At 40.4% G+C, this 17938-nt stretch overlaps 1 gene segment (V, D, J or C); it reads right to left on the minus strand.

Moving 5' to 3' along the window:
* Window positions 1-7371: 7371 nt before the first annotated feature.
* On the minus strand, window positions 7372-7857 carry LOC115787762 (Ig kappa chain V region 3381-like). The segment is given in 2 exon segments: window positions 7372-7694; window positions 7802-7857. Coding segments are annotated over 2 exon segments (375 nt in total).
* Between the last annotated feature and the right edge of the window lie 10081 nt (window positions 7858-17938).

The following is a 17938-nucleotide window of genomic DNA, read 5'->3' on the forward strand; positions in this document are numbered from 1 at the left end:
TTGATGGTTTGAATACTTCAAATAATAATAATAATAACATTATTCAAATAGTTGTTCCTGTGTTTCAGTTTAGCTGCTGTTTGAAATGAATGCATGTGTGAGCTTGTATTGCTGCTGCTGTGTGGACATAAATCTGCTGTCCTGCTGTGTAGTCCTGTCTCCATCTGGGGAGAAGAAAGAAGCCGTCATCATGTAAAATCCTGAATAAGGTTAGAGCAAAGACAGAGCAGCTGTGCTTCCTCTCACATATTTCTGTGTCTCAGCTTCATGGAGTAACACCTGTGTGCAGTAATGTGAGTTTTATGAAGCTTTTCATGTTGCTTTAAGATGATTTTAATAACTTTGGCTTGAAATTTATAACAGAGTTCATACTTGGTGATCAAATCAATACATTTCAGGGGTCTCATTTATAAATGTGGTAAATGAAGAAAACATGGCCTGAAATAGACGTGCATCATTTCCACTGCAAAAGTTGGAATTTCTAAAGCTGAAGTTAACAGGAGAAGGTGTGAACCTGAATGCAACATCTGACCCTGACATCCAAAGATTTAGGAGACAGAAACTGGAGGTACAGATGGAGAGGTGGTGAACTGATGGCAAGGGTAAAAATGAAATATGACTCACACATATCATTTCAGATGCTGCTCATAGATCTACTTTATATTAACATTTAAATCAGCAGTGTTATTTGTTTCCCCAACACTAAGTGTGAATACTTTAAACCTCCAATTAACAAAAACTCATAAACACACATTCATATTCACAGAAGTTTCATTTTTGAATGATATCCCAGGGTGGGAGACACCACTGTTTCCATCATCATTTGGGAACGTTAATGCAGCACGAGGGCTGAGCTGTGACTGCAGGGGGACGATGTGATTGGACAAACAGGATCATAAGCTTCATGTGTGTGAACATTCATGAGGTTTTATGGTTGAATGTGAGTGTTTAGAGGGTGTGATATGAGATGAATCATGTGCACATTTTCAGATGGACGGTGATTTATAAAGAGAACTTTGATTTTTAATAACAGGAACACCAGGTCTGTCCATCAGTTTCTGTGGAGCTTTACAACAACATATATGAATCAGAAGTATTAATGTAAAACCTTCAATTGATATAACTGAAGGTTTCACAGCAGCTTCATCCATAATGTGTTCACTTATCAACTACACAATATGTTCAATAATTATTAAACATACAGGAGGAAACTTTTACTTTTTTATGATTCCTGTTGACACTGAGCTTTTTTCTATAAATATTAAAAATATATTTTGAGGGGTGTGTCGTGTTTTTGTGTTTGTGACTGTGAAGGATTCTGATGCTGATCTTTGTCTTCATGTGTGGATTATTTTAAGTGAGGGTAGCTGAGAAGTGTGAAGCTGAGGTACAGACATCATGGCTGAGCATTTTCTCATTAACTGTCACAGCTCAGTTCATGTTCATGTTTTCAGAAATGAGATAAAATGTGTGTGTGTGTGTGTGTGTGTGTGTGTGTGTGTGTGTGTGTGTGTGTGTGTGTGTGTGTGTGTGTGTCCTCAGTGAACTGTATCAGTCTCTGCAGTAGCTTCCAGCTGCAGCAGTCAGTTCACTTTCTGTTCAGTCTGACTGAGGGAGGTTTTTGTACGACTGTTTTTCACTGTGTGAACACATGCTGACTGTTGATATAGTGATAACTCTGACAGTAATAAACTGCTGCATCTTCAGCCTGGACTCCACTGATGGTCAGAGTGAAGTCAGAGTTTGATCCACTGCCTGTAAAACGAGCTGGAATCCCTGAATCTCTGTTGCTAGCACCATAAATGAGACGTTTGGGAGGTTTTCCATCTTTCTGTTGGTACCAGGCTAAATGGTTGGAGTTATAAACACTCTGACTGGTCCTACAGTTGATGTTCACAGATCCTCCCACAGCAGAGCTCACTGCTCCAGGCTGAGTCACTGTGATCTGTCCTCTGGACTCTGAGGATACAGAGACACAAACATAAAGCAGCTTGATGGTTTTGTCAGCTTCATTTCAGAGGGACAGATGTTGATAGAGGAGAGGAGTTTGATTCTCTGGACTTTACCTGTGAAGCAGCAGCAGAGGAGAGTCCAGATGAGGACGCAGATCAAAGTCATGTTTTTGATGAGGACGATTTCTGTGGCTTCTGTTGTGATGAAGGACAGCTGTCAGTCATCCAGTGTTCAACTGTCAGGACTATAAAGTCTCCCAGAGCACTGGAGCATGGTGCTGCTGATGCAAAGTGGCTCTCTATGGAAATGTGTCTCTGAATGTGTCTGTCCTTTTAAAGATGTATTTCTGGATTTATGTTTATGTGTGCATGAAAAAATGACAACAAATTCTAATAGTGGAAAGGAAAACATAATTTATTACAAATGAAACTTAAATATATAAATCATAAAATAATTATAAAAATGTTCCATGAACTTTGAACTGTGAGCATGTTGTCGGCTAAATATTAATGTGAAGTTCCAGTTTTTCCAGCATTTTTTAAAAAGTTGAATAAACTAAAAAAATCTGTGAAATTGTTACTAATCTGTTTTATGTTTGTCCGCCTCATTAAGTGTAATTTCTAAAGCAGCAGAGGTAATAACTACAAAAGCAAATTCACTATAAAACTCAGTAATAATGACGACGCTGGAATAATTATGTGTTTTTGTGTTTATGCAGACGTGGTCATCCTCATCTGACACACTGAAGGGTTCATCCTTTATCTCCATGAAACAATGCTGATCATGAAGAGCCAGCAGGTGAGCCCATTTCTGGACAATATGAACATATTTTTTAACTCAGCAGCTATTTTTAACCTTCAAACTGTGACCTGTGTTTTTATCCTTTGACTTTCTAATGGTGATGTTTATATGTAACAAACTGGACAGTAGCTGATACCAGGACTGTTTCTGTTTATTTTGCTTTTGTTGTGTTATTATGTTCAGTTTCTGCTTCTGTGAAAATCTCTGAGATACTCTTTGAAATGTGTGTCACACTGTTGAACAGTTTACAAACTTTCCACAGTTTTATCAAAAAGGAGTGCTCCTGTGGAGTCCTGTATGATGATGGAGGTCCTGCTGGAGGAGCAGACAGGCCCTGGATCAGCTGAAGCTGCTGTTGTTTTGGAGGGTGCAGATGTCTGAAGCTCTGAATGACTGCCACAGATTTTGGTGTGATGTTTGATTTGCTCTCCTCTCTCAGCACCGCTCAGAGAACATTCAGAGAGCTGGAGGTTCACATTGAAGGCAGTCCTGAAAGTTTTGTTGGACCTGCAGAAACGTTCTCATATTGAATGTAGGAGCTGAGAACCAAACTGTTCCACTAACAGACTCTTAGTGTTCCATTCAGACTGATCAAGCTGTTACAGAGTTCTGGTTACCCTGTGGTGGACTGCACACGTGCAGCCTTACAGTGTATTTATCACTGTGTTGGTGTTTCAACATCATAATTATTCATAATTAATTAACATCATAATTAATGTTGTTCTGCAGTCTCAGAGATGCTCATAAGAGGCCAGTGTTCCCAGTCCTGAGACTCTCACTGGGACTCAGATACCACGTTCATATGTGAAGCCAATAAGGATTTCCCCCTCAGGCCGGAATTAGACTTCTGTGTTGGGTCTTTGCAGGGCCTACGTCCATAACTGGAAATGACCTCTGAACTCTACAGAGTAATCTCAAACCTTATAGGCTGTGTCGACCTGATGTGTAGTTACAGGTCGTAGGGTACAGGGTCAGGTTCAGAGATGTCCTCTTGAGTTTTGAAACAGTAGAAAAAAGAGGATCATTTCTTTAACATGGAGAACAGATGGAAGAAGGTCAATGCTGCTGGTTTCAGTGTTTCTCCATCAGAGCAGAACATCATTGTGGTGAACCTGGCTGCATCCTGAAGCAAAGTTTTCACTCAGAGAGTCTCACCCTGAGCAAGGAGCCCCAGGGTGGCCAGCAGGAGAGTCAGTGACATCATCATTGTGCTGCTGCTGTGTGAGTGGCTGTGAAAGGCCTGGACAGCCTCTGATCAACACTGGCCTCTTAACAGCTGGGAGCAGAGAGGCAGGACACATATGCAAACACACAGAGTCAGTCAGCTGCAGCTGTCCTCAGTATAACATGCAGTGAACAGTGAGCACACAATTACATCATTCATGACATCTAGTGGAGAGATCAGTTTGAATTAAAACAAATGTTTTTTCTGATGAACTTAAAGAACAGCTGTTGGACAAATGTCTTCACGGACAGTTGGATTTATTTCCCAAGTAAATGTGAAATGATTCAAACATCAATTCAAATTTGAATTGAAATAAATACAGATGTTTGACCCACCAAATGTGTATAAAATACCTTTAAGAAGCAGAAGGCAGTTGGCTACCCCCTGGAGTGTTTGAGCTTTAGACCTTACTTTGGTTTTTCTTGTTTATGTGTTAATCTTTAATCTTGTAACCCCGTTGCTGTCTCCAGACCCTTGATGTCATACCTTTTTGTCTCCTATTTAACATCCACATGTAAATCATACCTTCAATCATTGCTCTCTTCTCACTTCCTCTCATACTGATACAAATACCAGGCTTTTTCAGTGGCTCTGAGTCACTGACCATCCCAGACCCACGCTCTGGACTTGGAGCCATTTCTTCAACAGTTAGAAGTGAATAAAACTGTTCCAAGTTTGACTTTTCAACACTTGATTTCACTGTAAGAAAATGTGAACTCTAAGTATTGAATTTAATGTAAACATAAAGCTGAGAGAGATTTGTTCACTGTGTCTTATCTGTGACAGCTCACAGAAGATTGTCGTACCTCTCATCCAAGAGGCTTCTTCAGTTCTAAAAGCAAAAGGTGGAGAGTCCCAGGTATTTAAACCCTTGGGAGGTGGTCGTTGACCTGCTATTAATCATGTTCATCATCACACGAGCCAAGCTGTGAACAAAGCTGTGGGTCATTACCATCAGGGGTTTTGGGTGAAACCACTGTGAGATGTTGCTCCATCCCATCATGTGACCTATTGAGGTCACCTGAAGTAAGGTGTGAGTGGGGGTTGAGGTGCCTGGGAAAGGACCTCCAGACTGCATTGTAGATGGAGGACAGCTGGTGTTGTAATCCACCTCCTGTGTTCAGTGATGGTCATTCATAGTGGACATAGATGGCCTCTTTTACTCCTCTCTCAGACCATCTGTCTTCCTGGTCCAAACTGTGAACAGTGCCGTCCTCAAAGACTGTCCTTTATTCTTTAGGTGCAGATATACAGCTGGGAGTTTTGTCCTTGGGATCAATCAGGTTTTGTCTTAGCTGGGTGGGTCTGAAGTAAAGTGGGACGTCATGCTTGGAGAAAATTCTCCTGAATTTCTCTGACAAACCTGCTACATAAGGAATGACAGTGAGCACCTCCAAAGGGGAGAACCTCCACTAGGGTTTAAATACCTGGGACTCTCCACCTTTCAGTTTTAGGACTGAAGAAGACTCCTGGATAAGAAGTGAATGTCTTCAAAAGAACTTAAAGAAGTCCAGTCGATGTTTTTAAGCTCTTAATGTTATCATGACCTGGATGACTGAGAACCTAAACAAACATTGACAGAAGATTCAAATCTCTTGTGCTGCTTAGAGACTGTGTGCTATTGAACCTGAATACACACTGTGTGAATAGTGTAGTGAATGTGTGTGGACTTCTTACTTGTGTGGACATAAATCTGCAGTTAAATTGTTGAATCCTGCCTCCTGAAAGAAGCTGTCACCATGTAAATAAAATGAAAGGGTTAAACTGTGTTTCAGATTGAGAGTAACTGCCACCCTGCCTTCTGCCTTCTTCTGATTGCTCTGATAATAATCTGTGGTTAGTTGACAGTTTATGAGTTGTTGTTTTATTTGGTATTTTTCTCAGTGATGAAACATAATAATAATATTTCTGGTTTGACACATTAATGCCTTTGTAATGTGCAGATTTCACCAAGTTAATCAGGTGATATGAGAGGATGCTCAGGCCTCAGATCTCACATAACTTGCTTCAAATAAAATATCAAATTTTAGACCTTCAAGAACTCTTGATCTTTTATTGAAGTCTCTGTGTGTGGTGTGTGTGCTACAGACCTACATTCAGAGTGTGTGTTTATGTGATCAGCTGTTTGTCTGCTTTACTAATCCAGCCAGAGGTAATTCTCTGTCAAACAGAGGGTCTCCCACTGGATTGTGGAGGCTGTCTCCCTGACATACACCACCAAAGGTCTGTCTCTGTGTCAGGGTGTGGAAGCATATTCCACCAGGGGAATGGTAACCTCATGGGCCCTGTGAGTTCCTGTGAGTGATATTTGTGTAGCAGCTAGCTGCTGTTCACCGCACACTTTTGTGCCACAGTTAGATATTTGTCATGTTGAGGTTTTACCAAGTAAACAGTGATGCTGTATGAAGGGATGGTGAGGTAAGGAGTTTGAGACACTGCCACAATAAACTCTATCCATAAATCTCAGACGTGTAAAACCTGTAAACATGGAGATCATGTGAGTTTCATTTGACAGTCTAAAATATTCCAAAACAAGAACCTTTGTGAGCTCAGATTTCCTCAAGTTTTTATTGCTGTGATTTTTACTCAGCATATAGAGTTTGTAGTACATCTCAGTGATGAATATAAATGGACTGATTCTTATATGCACTCAAAGGGCTTCATACAGCACGTCTTCATTCACCCATTCACACACATTCATACAAGAACCTGATCCAAGGATACTTTGGCATCCAGACTGGAGCAGCCAGGGATCAAACATCCAACCTTCCAGTTAGTAGATGGTCTGCTCTTCCTCTTGAGCCACAGCCACCCCAAAATGTGTTTTCAGCTTCTGAGTAAATCATGTGTTATGACTGAAAACTCCTCCTCAGCCTGGATGGACCTCATGGTTCCTTCTGTTGTTGGTTCGGTGGTGAAAAACGATCTTCAAGTATTTCTGTGTGAGCAGAATGTGTTACTGACAGCACACAGCTGCAAATCATGGATGAAGGTTTTTGGCTTCAAGTACATGATATAGTTAAGATTTATATTATCAACTGTGAACCTGAGTTCAAAGGTCATGATCGAGCATTTTCACATACAGTGTCTTGTGGGTCCTCTTTAAGTTTTGGGAAAACAATTAAAAGTAATAAATTAACAGGACATGAATGGATCCTGGTCTCTGAAAGAGGCAGACATTTGATTTTTGTTTGTTTTTAAACTATTAACTTGATTGTGTGTGTGTGTGTGTGTGTGTGTGTGTGTGTGTGTGTGTGTGTGTGTGTGTGTGTGTGTGTGTGTGTGTGTGTGTCCTCAGTGAACTGTATCAGTCTCTGCAGTAGCTTCCAGCTGCAGCAGTCAGTTCACTTTCTGTTCAGTCTGACTGAGGGAGGTTTTTGTACGACTGTTTTTCACTGTGTGAACACCCACTGACTGTTGATAACATGAGCACTCTGACAGTAATAAACTGCTGCATCTTCAGCCTGGACTCCACTGATGGTCAGAGTGAAGTCAGAGTTTGATCCACTGCCTGTAAAACGAGCTGGAATCCCTGATACTCGATAGCTAGCAGCATAAATGAGCAGTTTGGGAGGTTTTCCATCTTTCTGTTGGTACCAGGCTAAATCGTTGGAGCCAGCTACATTCTGACTGGTCCTACACTTGATGGTCACAGATCCTCCCACAGCAGAGCTCACTGCTCCAGGCTGAGTCACTGTGATCTGTCCTCTGGACTCTGAGGATACAGAGACACAAACATAAAGCAGCTTGATGGTTTTGTCAGCTTCATTTCAGAGGGACAGATGTTGATAGAGGAGAGGAGTTTGATTCTCTGGACTTTACCTGTGAAGCAGCAGCAGAGGAGAGTCCAGATGAGGACGCAGATCAAAGTCATGTTTTTGATGAAGACGATTTCTGTGGCTTCTGTTGTGATGAAGGACAGCTGTCAGTCATCCAGTGTTCAACTGTCAGGACTATAAACTCTCCCAGAGCACTGGAGCATGGTGCTGCTGATGCAAAGTGGCTCTCTATGGAAATGCTCTCACTGACTCACACAGGGATCAATATGATGATGCTGTTTATTATAATGAAGGGAGGAGATCCCTGCAGTCTGGCAGCAGCAGAGAGAAATCCTAAATCTGGTTGAGGAAACGAATTAAATTGTCAAATTAAAAAAAATCAGTGTGCTGGAAAGCAGAGTGTCAGACCTTAACAATACACTAGAATGAATGATGTGATTGTTGCTGGACTAACAGTCAACCACTCGTCATAGCTTGGGTGGTGCCTGCTGACAGCAAAGGGGGGGCCTGGTGAGTTGCTCCACTGAGCAACAGGAAGCTGCCTTCCTGCTTTCCAAAGGCACTCAGCTGGACTGTAACACCATCAAGGCTTGCCACATTTTCCCAAAATCAGCTGTCACAATAAACATAATAAACAATAATAAACAATCACTTGGCGACAGTGGGAAGGAAAAACTCCCTTTTAACAGGAAGTACCAGGCTCAGGGAGGGGTAGCTGTGACCAGCTGGGTGAGGGGAGGGAGGCAGGAAAACAGATAAGCTGTGGAAAACAGTCAGAGATTAATAATGACTAATGATTAAATGTGGAGTGGTGTATAAACAGAGTGAAAAGAGGTGAATGAAAAGAAACACTCAGTGCATCATAGGAACCCCCAGCAGCCCAGGCCTACTGCAGTGTAACTGCAGAATTCAGGATCACCTGATCCAGCCCAAACTATGAGCTTGATCATAAATGAAAGTTTGAAGCCTAATCTTAAAAATAGAGAGGGTGTCTGTCTGAATCCAAGCTGGGAGCTGGTTCCACAGAAGAGGGGCCTGAAAGCTGAAGGCTCTGCTATAGCTGCAGCATTTTGCTACTATAGCTGAAGGCTTTTCAGGGAGCTTTCAGGACAACCTCATAATAATGAATTACAATAGTCCAGCCTAGAAGTAATAAATGCATGAATTAGCTTTTCAGCATCAGTCTGAGAAAAGATGTTTCTAATTTTAGAAATATCTGGGAGTTTTTTCTCCAGGAGCAAAATAAAACTGAAGTAAGCAAACAGCTTTACTAACAGTTACAAAGTGTCTCTCTATGGAAATGCTCTGACTGATTCACACAGGGACTTACATCAATTACTGTTTATCTGTGGATCAATCAGTGGATCAATCAGTGTATTTGATTGTTGATAAACTGGTTTATTTTCAGAGCTCTGTCTGAAAGGGCTTATTCTCACTTCAGTGTCCATTTACTCTTCTTCACTCTGAGAAATTTGCTTTTCAATATTTTAGCGGTTTTATAAATTACTCTATTTCAAATATAGATGAATCATTGTTACTGTTGCAATGACATCTTAAAGTATTTTGTAAATTACTTTTGTTACTATAGTATCATTTCTGAAATAGAGAAAGAGAAAAGTTATTTTCTTCATTTTCTCTGTATTTTAAATGATTTTGACACATTTCATAATTAAGAGTGAAACACTTATTTCTGAACTTTGTGATCAGTTCAGTCACATTTGTTCAGTTTGACATTTTGAGCAGTTTGTTTGTCTCAGAGTCAGAGAGCCGTGTCTCTGTGCAGTCAGAGGTTTTTGTACGGCGGCTCAATGAGTTTGTATCACTGTGGTACACGTTTGGTGGAGGAACCAGACTGGATGTTAACTGTAAGTACATTTGACTCATTTAGATGTCCAAATTCTCTTTTTATTTTCTAATATTGTTTAACATTAGACATTATATTTTTATGTGAAATTCCTTATTTAATATAGTTGCAGTGATTCCTGAGTAGGTTATGTTGTGTGTCAGAGAGACTGAAGTCTTTGGCAGCATTTCGTCTCTGAAAAACAAACTTTAACTTTTCTGAGTCTCAAATTTCATTTAAATTAAAGTTTTTGTGTCTGAAAATATTTTTAACTTCTGTTCAAATTAATTTTCATTTAGATTTTGTGTTTCAAACATGAATGTCTGAATATGTAACTGAGTTGTAAATGTTTAATTGACTGAAAACTGACATGAATCTACAATTTTCATCATTTTTAATGTTTCCATATTTAAAATTAAGAATGAATGAAACAAACAGACGCGTCAGAAAGACGACCTGATAAACAGAAAAAGTTTCATCACTAAAAACATGTTTTTCTCTCTTAAACTAAGAATCAGTCGTTTGCAGATTAAATGAATGCATGAAAAGAACAAAATGTCTCTTTAACATTTTTATCTTTAGTCCTGAAACTCGTCTGTTGCTGCGGTTGAGCAGTGATGCCTGTCTGTTGTCATGGTTACAGAGCTCAGAGAGGGAAGTGAAACATCTGGAGAGCAGATTCATTCAAACTCCCAGTTTCTCTAAATTCTTTCTCTCTGCAGTGGGTCGAGTCCCCCCCACCCTGACGGTGCTGGCCACCTCCAGTGAGGAGGAGCTGCAGCAGGGGAAGGCTACGCTCATGTGTCTGGCCAACAAGGGCTACCCCTCAGGCTGGAGTCTGTCCTGGAAGGTGGATGGAAGCAGCAGCATCAGAGGGGAGGAGAGCAGGAGCCCCGGGGTGCTGCAGCATGATGGCCACTACAGCTGGAGCAGCACCCTGAGGCTCCCTGCAGAGCAGTGGGAGAAGGTGGGCTCTGTGACCTGTGAGGCCACCCAGGGCTCCCAGACTCCAGTCTCAGAGACACTGAGGAGAGACCAGTGTTCCCAGTCCTGACCTGACCCACTGGGCCTCTGATCCTGGTTTACTCTGTACTCTGTGTTTCTCTGTCTCATTATTCAGCTCCACTGTTGCTGATATTGTTCATGCTTTAAGACAATAAAAGTTTCTTTTTCAAATCAAGCACTTTGTTCTGTTTAATTACAACAAAAGAAATGTAGTTGATGAGTTCAGATGTTCTCATTACAGCTGCAGTTTAATAAATGATTTTATTAAATCATGAATTCTAAATGAAACTTACATGAAAAACTGAGCAGAGTTTTAAGTGTTATATATGATCATCATCTTCAAATGATAAATTATGTTAATCAGCACTTCTCAGAGTTTCTTTTTAGATTAAATATTTCCCATAATTTCAATTAAACTGTAAAAAATTAACTTAGGTCAGCAGTAAGTATATTTTATAGCTTTACTGAATTCAATTATTATATTTATATAGCATTAAATCACAACAAACAGTCATTTGAAAGCTTTTTATATTGTAAAGTAAAAACCATACAATAACAATAAATTTGCATCAATAATGAACTTATATGAAAAACTGAAAATGTCTCTGGGCTGTCTATTATATATCTATAGAGTAATAATGAGATGCACTAGTGGACTAAAGATAACTGTAAATTTGTGTGTATCTAATAAGCAATACATGGATATGTTAAAGCTTTTAGCAGTTGATAAGGCCCAAAAATAGAAATACTAACACAATTTTGGAAATTAGTAACTTAAATAGTCATTCTATTGACCTGGTACTCTGAGCTATAAGCTCATTCTCTACCTTACACTCAGCCACTAATTCTAAAACACACTTTTAGTCAAACACTAAACACAAGTTACTACATTAAATAAATCAATACAAACTGAACCCTGTGTTTCGTTTTTGGAACACGCTGCCATGCAAACACAACACCCATGAACCCAAACCAGCCCCCACAGGTGAAAACACTTCTGGATAATCTGTACAAATCAGCACCTGAGCCCCATAAAAGAGGTCACAGGTTACACATCTTGGTTCACACAACAATGTAGGCAAATGCAGGAGAAGGAGGACAAGGAACAGCACCAGCAGCTATCACCAATGAGATCCAGGCCACTCTGGTTGAACATGGGTATAGTTTTTGGGAGGTTGGGCAGAGGGTCCAGCCTAATGTAAGCTGCTGTACTGTAGCAAATATTATTCAAATCTTTTGGAATGAGAATAGGTAAGTACTGCAAACCTATTTCCTACACCATACTCCTGAACTCGCACAACAGAACTGTATACACCACTGTTCTACTGCAGTGTAGTGCCAGGTCATTATTTACAGTAACATTTCACTTTACACTAATAAACATTCACATCAAGTTTCTACAGAACTGCAATCCTTGCCTGTACTGGAGGAAGGAAACAGCTGTTCACCCCAGAGCAGGAACAGGCCATCATAAACGTGGTCAGAGCAGACAACAGCACATACATACAAATACAACAGTACATAATTATAGACATTCATCAATATCCATTCTGTGAGTTTATCTGCACTGGGCCATCTCCCTCATAATCAAGTAAGCATGAAACAGACACAGGGGGCCATTTATGCACAAATCTGAACAGGTGAAGCACCCACACTATGAATATGTGCAGGTCGGCTACACTATCCTCCCACTGGTACTGTAATCCATTGCTCTGTGCAACATGATATTGAGGACTTTGTTTATTTCATGCTGCCATACAATGCTGTAATGTTTGGTTTCAGAGGGTGGTGGAGCTAGATGCAGCTGCTGTGGAACACAAGTTCCTTTTCACTGATGAAGATGACTTCAAAACAAGGTGCAGGGGGAGGAACATCATAGGACACCGTGCCATTGTCTATGTTCCTGAGTAGTGGCAACATCACAATGTGTGCAGGTACGTTGTTGCCTGAGACAATGTCAGCTTGCACCAGGCTGTTCTGGTACAAAACTGGTTCACTGATCATCCACAGTTCATTGTGCTTTATTTTCTACCATACTCTTCATTCCTGAATCCCACTGAGGAGTGCTTTTCAGCATGATGTATGATTGGCAGCCCCCACCAACACATCCCGCTTCTCCAGGCGATGGACGAGGCCTGTGGTGACATTGATGAGGGAGCGTGCCAGGGTGGATACGTCACTCCAGACAGCACTTCCCTCGCTGTATGACCAGAGAGGACGTTGCCTGTGATGTAGATGAGGTGTTGTCGTCAGACTCAGACAGAAGACAACATACATCCCAATTTTTTCCCCTCCTTTTTCTTTGGGGTTACAGGCCTAGATTTCATTTTGTTTTAAAGCCTGTCATGTCTGGCAGATATTGTAAGCAGAACTGTGATCTGAATGCACTGTTGTGCCAAACATATTTGCTCTTTCAAGATGAGCTCCGTAAGTTCTTTATTGGCTCCTATTGTTAATGTTTATCCCTTTACTTTATTTATTTGTGTTTATTTTCACATACATACACTGCTCAGAAAAATAAAGGGAACACTCAAATAACACATCCTAGATCTGAATGAATGAAATAATCTCATTGAATACTTTGTTCTGTACAAAGTTGAATGTGCTGACAACAAAATCACACAAAAATCATCAATGGAAATCAAATTTATTAACCAATGGAGGCCTGGATTTGGAGTCACACACAAAATTAAAGTGGAAAAACACACTACAGGCTGATCCAACTTTGATGTAATGTCCTTAAAACAAGTCAAAATGAGGCTCAGTATTGTGTGTGGCCTCCACGTGCCTGTATGACCTCACTACAATGCCTGGGCATGCTCCTGATGAGGTGGCGGATGGTCTCCTGAGGGATCTCCTCCCAGACCTGGACTAAAGCATCTTCCAACTCCTGGACAGTCTGTGGTGCAACGTGACGTTGGTGGATGGAGCGAGACGTGATGTCCCAGATGTGCTTAATCGGATTCAGGTCTGGGGAACAGGTGGGCCAGTCCATAGCTTCAGTGCCTTCATCTTGCAGGAACTGCTGACACACTCCAGCCACATGAGGTCTAGCATCGTCCTAGTGGAGCTGGTCAGTGGGAACCAGAGAGAGTCAAATTCCTCCAACGGCAGTATATCGATAAGTGTAGTTGTGGTATACTTAAAGCATATGAGAGGGATATACCAAGTACATGATAGTATATAGATGAGTGTACTTGTTGTATACTTTTGCAAACTTAAAATGAACTTTAAAGTATACTTTCATAAACTTGAAATGTTCCAATGTAGTCCGAAAAAGTATTAAATTGGTATACTTTCTAGTACACTTAAAGTACATGGTCTATAGTATACTTGCTATACTTATACTTAAGTATACTTCATAAAACGAACTTTAAGTATACTACTTTTTGCTAAGACTTTAAATGATCCTAATATGTTTCAAAACTGACCACAAAGAGAGGCAACCTGACTGCACACATAATCAAAGCTAAAAAAAAAGATGTAAAAAAAGGAGCCTTTGACATTTTTAAGCTTGTCCCGTATTTAGTGCCCTTTATTTTTTCCCATCAGGCTTAGGGACTTGAGAAACGACACCGTGAGCTCCAAGGTGTTCAAGAACTGTGGCAGTTCTGACACTGACTTTGACCAGGCACGCGGCGATGCGGTATGCATGGACTGCAACTCTGTGCTGGAGGACAACATAATTCCGTCCAGCGTGGAGTTTGTGGACACAGGAGGTGGAGGGTCGCTGGCTGTTGGACAGTTTGTCTCTGCAGAAGGTGAGAAAGATGGGACATTTGTTGCTTGTCATCATTACTTCTATGAGTAATTGTGTGAACACATCTTGACTGTTGATATAGTGATATCTCTGACAGTAATAAACTGCTGCATCTTCAGCCTGGACTCCACTGATGGTCAGAGTGAAGTCAGAGTTTGATCCACTGCCTGTAAAACGAGCTGGAATCCCTGATCCTCGAGTGCTAGCAGCATAAATGAGCATTTTAGGAACTTCTCCATCTTTCTGTTGGTACCAGGCTCTCCTGCGTATGTGGTGTTGTGTCTGTTTTGTCCTTATGTCTTAACCCAAACCTTCTGTGTTTTTATATCAAGTTTCATTCCCAGTGTTGTGCCTAGTCTGTGTTTCTGTCTCATGTATGAGTCTCTGTTTCCCAGTGCCGTGCTCCCAGTTTAGTTTTCTGTGTGTCAAGTCTGCATGCTCCTTGTTTAGTCACTTCCTGTTTTATTTTGACAGTCTTGTGTTCCCTGTGCTTTGTGTTTATTTTTGCTTTCCCTGTTATTAGTTTCATTTGCTTCACCTGCTGTTCCCTGCTGTTCTCCTCTTGCCCTGATTACCTGATGTGTATTTAAGCCCTCAGTTTTCTTCTGTTCAGTGTTGCTTTGTCTGTGTTCCTGCTGCTCTTTGCACCCCTTAGTTTTAGTTCTGGCCACAGTCCAGCCCACTTTATTTGTTTGTATGGTCCTCATTTTCAATAAAGTCTTTAAGATCATTTTTCAGCTTTTCTGAGTCCTGCTTTTGGGGTCCGCCTTTCCTGCCTGCCACAGCAACCATGGCAGGGAGGTGGTCGTTGACCTGCTATTAATCATGCTCATCATCACATGAGCCAAAGTGTAAACTAAACAAACATTGACAGAAGATTCAAATCTCTTGTGCTGCTTAGAGACTGTGTGCTATTGAACCTGAATACACACTGTGTGAATAGTGTAGTGAATGTGTGTGGACTTCTTACTTGTGTGGACATAAATCTGCAGTTAAATTGTTGAATCCTGCCTCCTGAAAGAAGCTGTCACCATGTAAATGAAATGAAAGGGTTAAACTGTGTTTCAGAGTGAGAGTAACTGCCACCCTGCCTTCTGCCTTCTTCTGATTGCTCTGATAATAATCTGTGGTTAGTTGACAGTTTATGAGTTGTTGTTTTATTTGGTATTTTTCTCAGTGATGAAACATAATAATAATATTTCTGGTTTGACACATTAATGCCTTTGTAATGTGCCGATTTCACCAAGTTAATCAGGTGATATGAGAGGATGCTCTGGCCTCAGATCTCACATAACTTGCTTCAAATAAAATATCAAATTTTAGACCTTCAAGAACTCTTGATCTTTTATTGAAGTCTCTGTGTGTGGTGTGTGTGCTACAGACCTACATTCAGAGTGTGTGTTTATGTGATCAGCGGTTTGTCTGCTTTACTAATCCAGCCAGAGGTAATTCTCTGTCAAACAGAGGGTCTCCCACTGGATTGTGGAGGCTGTCTCCCTGACATACACCACCAAAGGTCTGTCTCTGTGTCAGGGTGTGGAAGCATATTCCACCAGGGGAATGGTAACCTCATGGGCCCTGTGAGTTCCTGTGAGTGATATTTGTGTAGCAGCTAGCTGCTGTTCACCGCACACTTTTGTGCCACAGTTAGATATTTGTCATGTTGAGGTTTTGCCAAGTAAACAGTGATGCTGTATGAAGGGATGGTGAGGTAAGGAGTTTGAGACACTGCCACAATAAACTCTAGCCATAAATCTCAGACGTGTAAAACCTGTAAACATGGAGATCATGTGAGTTTCATTTGACAGTCTAAAATATTCCAAAACAAGAACCTTTGTGAGCTCAGATTTCCTCAAGTTTTCATTGCTGTGATTTTTACTCAGCATATAGAGTTTGTAGTACATCTCAGTGATAAATGTAAATGGACTGATTCTTATACGCACTCAAAGGGCTTCATGCAACACGTCTTCATTCACCCTTTCACACACATTCATACAAGAACCTGATCCAAGGATACTTTGGCATCCAGACTGGAGCAGCCAGGGATCAAACATCCAACCTTCCAGTTAGTAGATGGTCTGCTCTTCCTCTTGAGCCACAGCCACCCCAAAATGTGTTTTCAGCTTCTGAGTAAATCATGTGTTATGACTGAAAACTCCTCCTCAGCCTGGATGGACCTCATGGTTCCTTCTGTTGTTGGTTCGGTGGTGAAAAACAATCTTCAAGTATTTCTGTGTGAGCAGAATGTGTTACTTACAGCACACAGCTGCAAATCATGGATGAAGGTTTTTGACTTCAAGTACATAATACAGTTAAGATTTATATTATAAATTGTAAACCTGAGATCAAAGGTCATGATGAAACATTTTCTCATCCAGTATCCTGTGGGTCCTCTTTAATTGTTGGGAGAACAATTAAAAGTAATAAAAAATTAACAGGACATGAATGGATCATGGTCTCTGAAAGAGGCAGACATTTGATTTATGTTTAAAGGTATTATTATTATTATTATTATTATTATTGTTTGTTTTTAAACTATTAACTTGATACATGTTCATTTAAGCATCAATGATTCTTCATAAATTGTGTGTGTGTGTGTGTGTGTGTGTTTGTGTGACATATGAATCATTTGTATTAATGTAAAACCTTCAATCAAAATAACTGAAAGTTTCACAGCAGCTTCATTCATAATGTGTTCACTTATCAGCTACACAACAGTACACAGTAAAAAATATGTTCAATAATTACATTACATACAGGGTTACATACAGGAGGAAACTTTTACTTTTTTATGATTCCTGTTGACACTGAGCTTTTTTTTCCATAAATATTAAAAATATATTTTGAGGGGTGTGTCGTGTTTTTGTGTTTCTGACTGTGAAGGATTCTGATGCTGATCTTTGTCTTCATGTGTGGATTATTTTAAGTGAGGGTAGCTGAGAAGTGTGAAGCTGAGGTACAGACATCATGGCTGAGCATTTTCTCATTAACTGTCACAGCTCAGTTCATGTTCATGTTTTCAGAAATGAGATAAAATGTGTGTGTGTGTGTGTGTGTGTGTGTGTATTTGTATTATGTAACCATTTGTATTATGAATAAATCTTGTTCTTGTTCTCTCAGTGATCTCTCCTTATTGAACTGAAAGTGACGTTCAATCAACCAAATATTAGTAATATCTTGATGACTTTAAATTTCTCTGCATTTGTTGATTCTGATCAGTTTCCATATGACGTTGTATCACTGTGTGAGCGGGTGGCTGTGATGCTGCTGACAGTAATGAACTCTGCATCTGCAGTCTGAGCTTTACTGATGCTCAAAGTGAAGTCAGTCTGATCTGCTTTCCATTAAAGCTGAAAACTCCAGCTTGAAGATATTTTGCATCACAGGAGTTTAGGAGCTTTTTCACATTTCTGAAGGTAACGCTCTTACACACTGTATGTGTGTTCATGCTGAACATACACTGTGCAAAGAGTGTAACGAGTGTGTGTTTGTGGACTTGTTTTACTTGTGCTGTGTGTCCATAAATCTTCCTGTACGTTGCTGATTGCTGCCTCCATTTGAAGGAAAAGAAA

Source organism: Archocentrus centrarchus, chromosome 11 (assembly GCF_007364275.1).
Source record: "Archocentrus centrarchus isolate MPI-CPG fArcCen1 chromosome 11, fArcCen1, whole genome shotgun sequence".
In the NCBI taxonomy this organism is placed as follows: domain Eukaryota; kingdom Metazoa; phylum Chordata; class Actinopteri; order Cichliformes; family Cichlidae; genus Archocentrus; species Archocentrus centrarchus.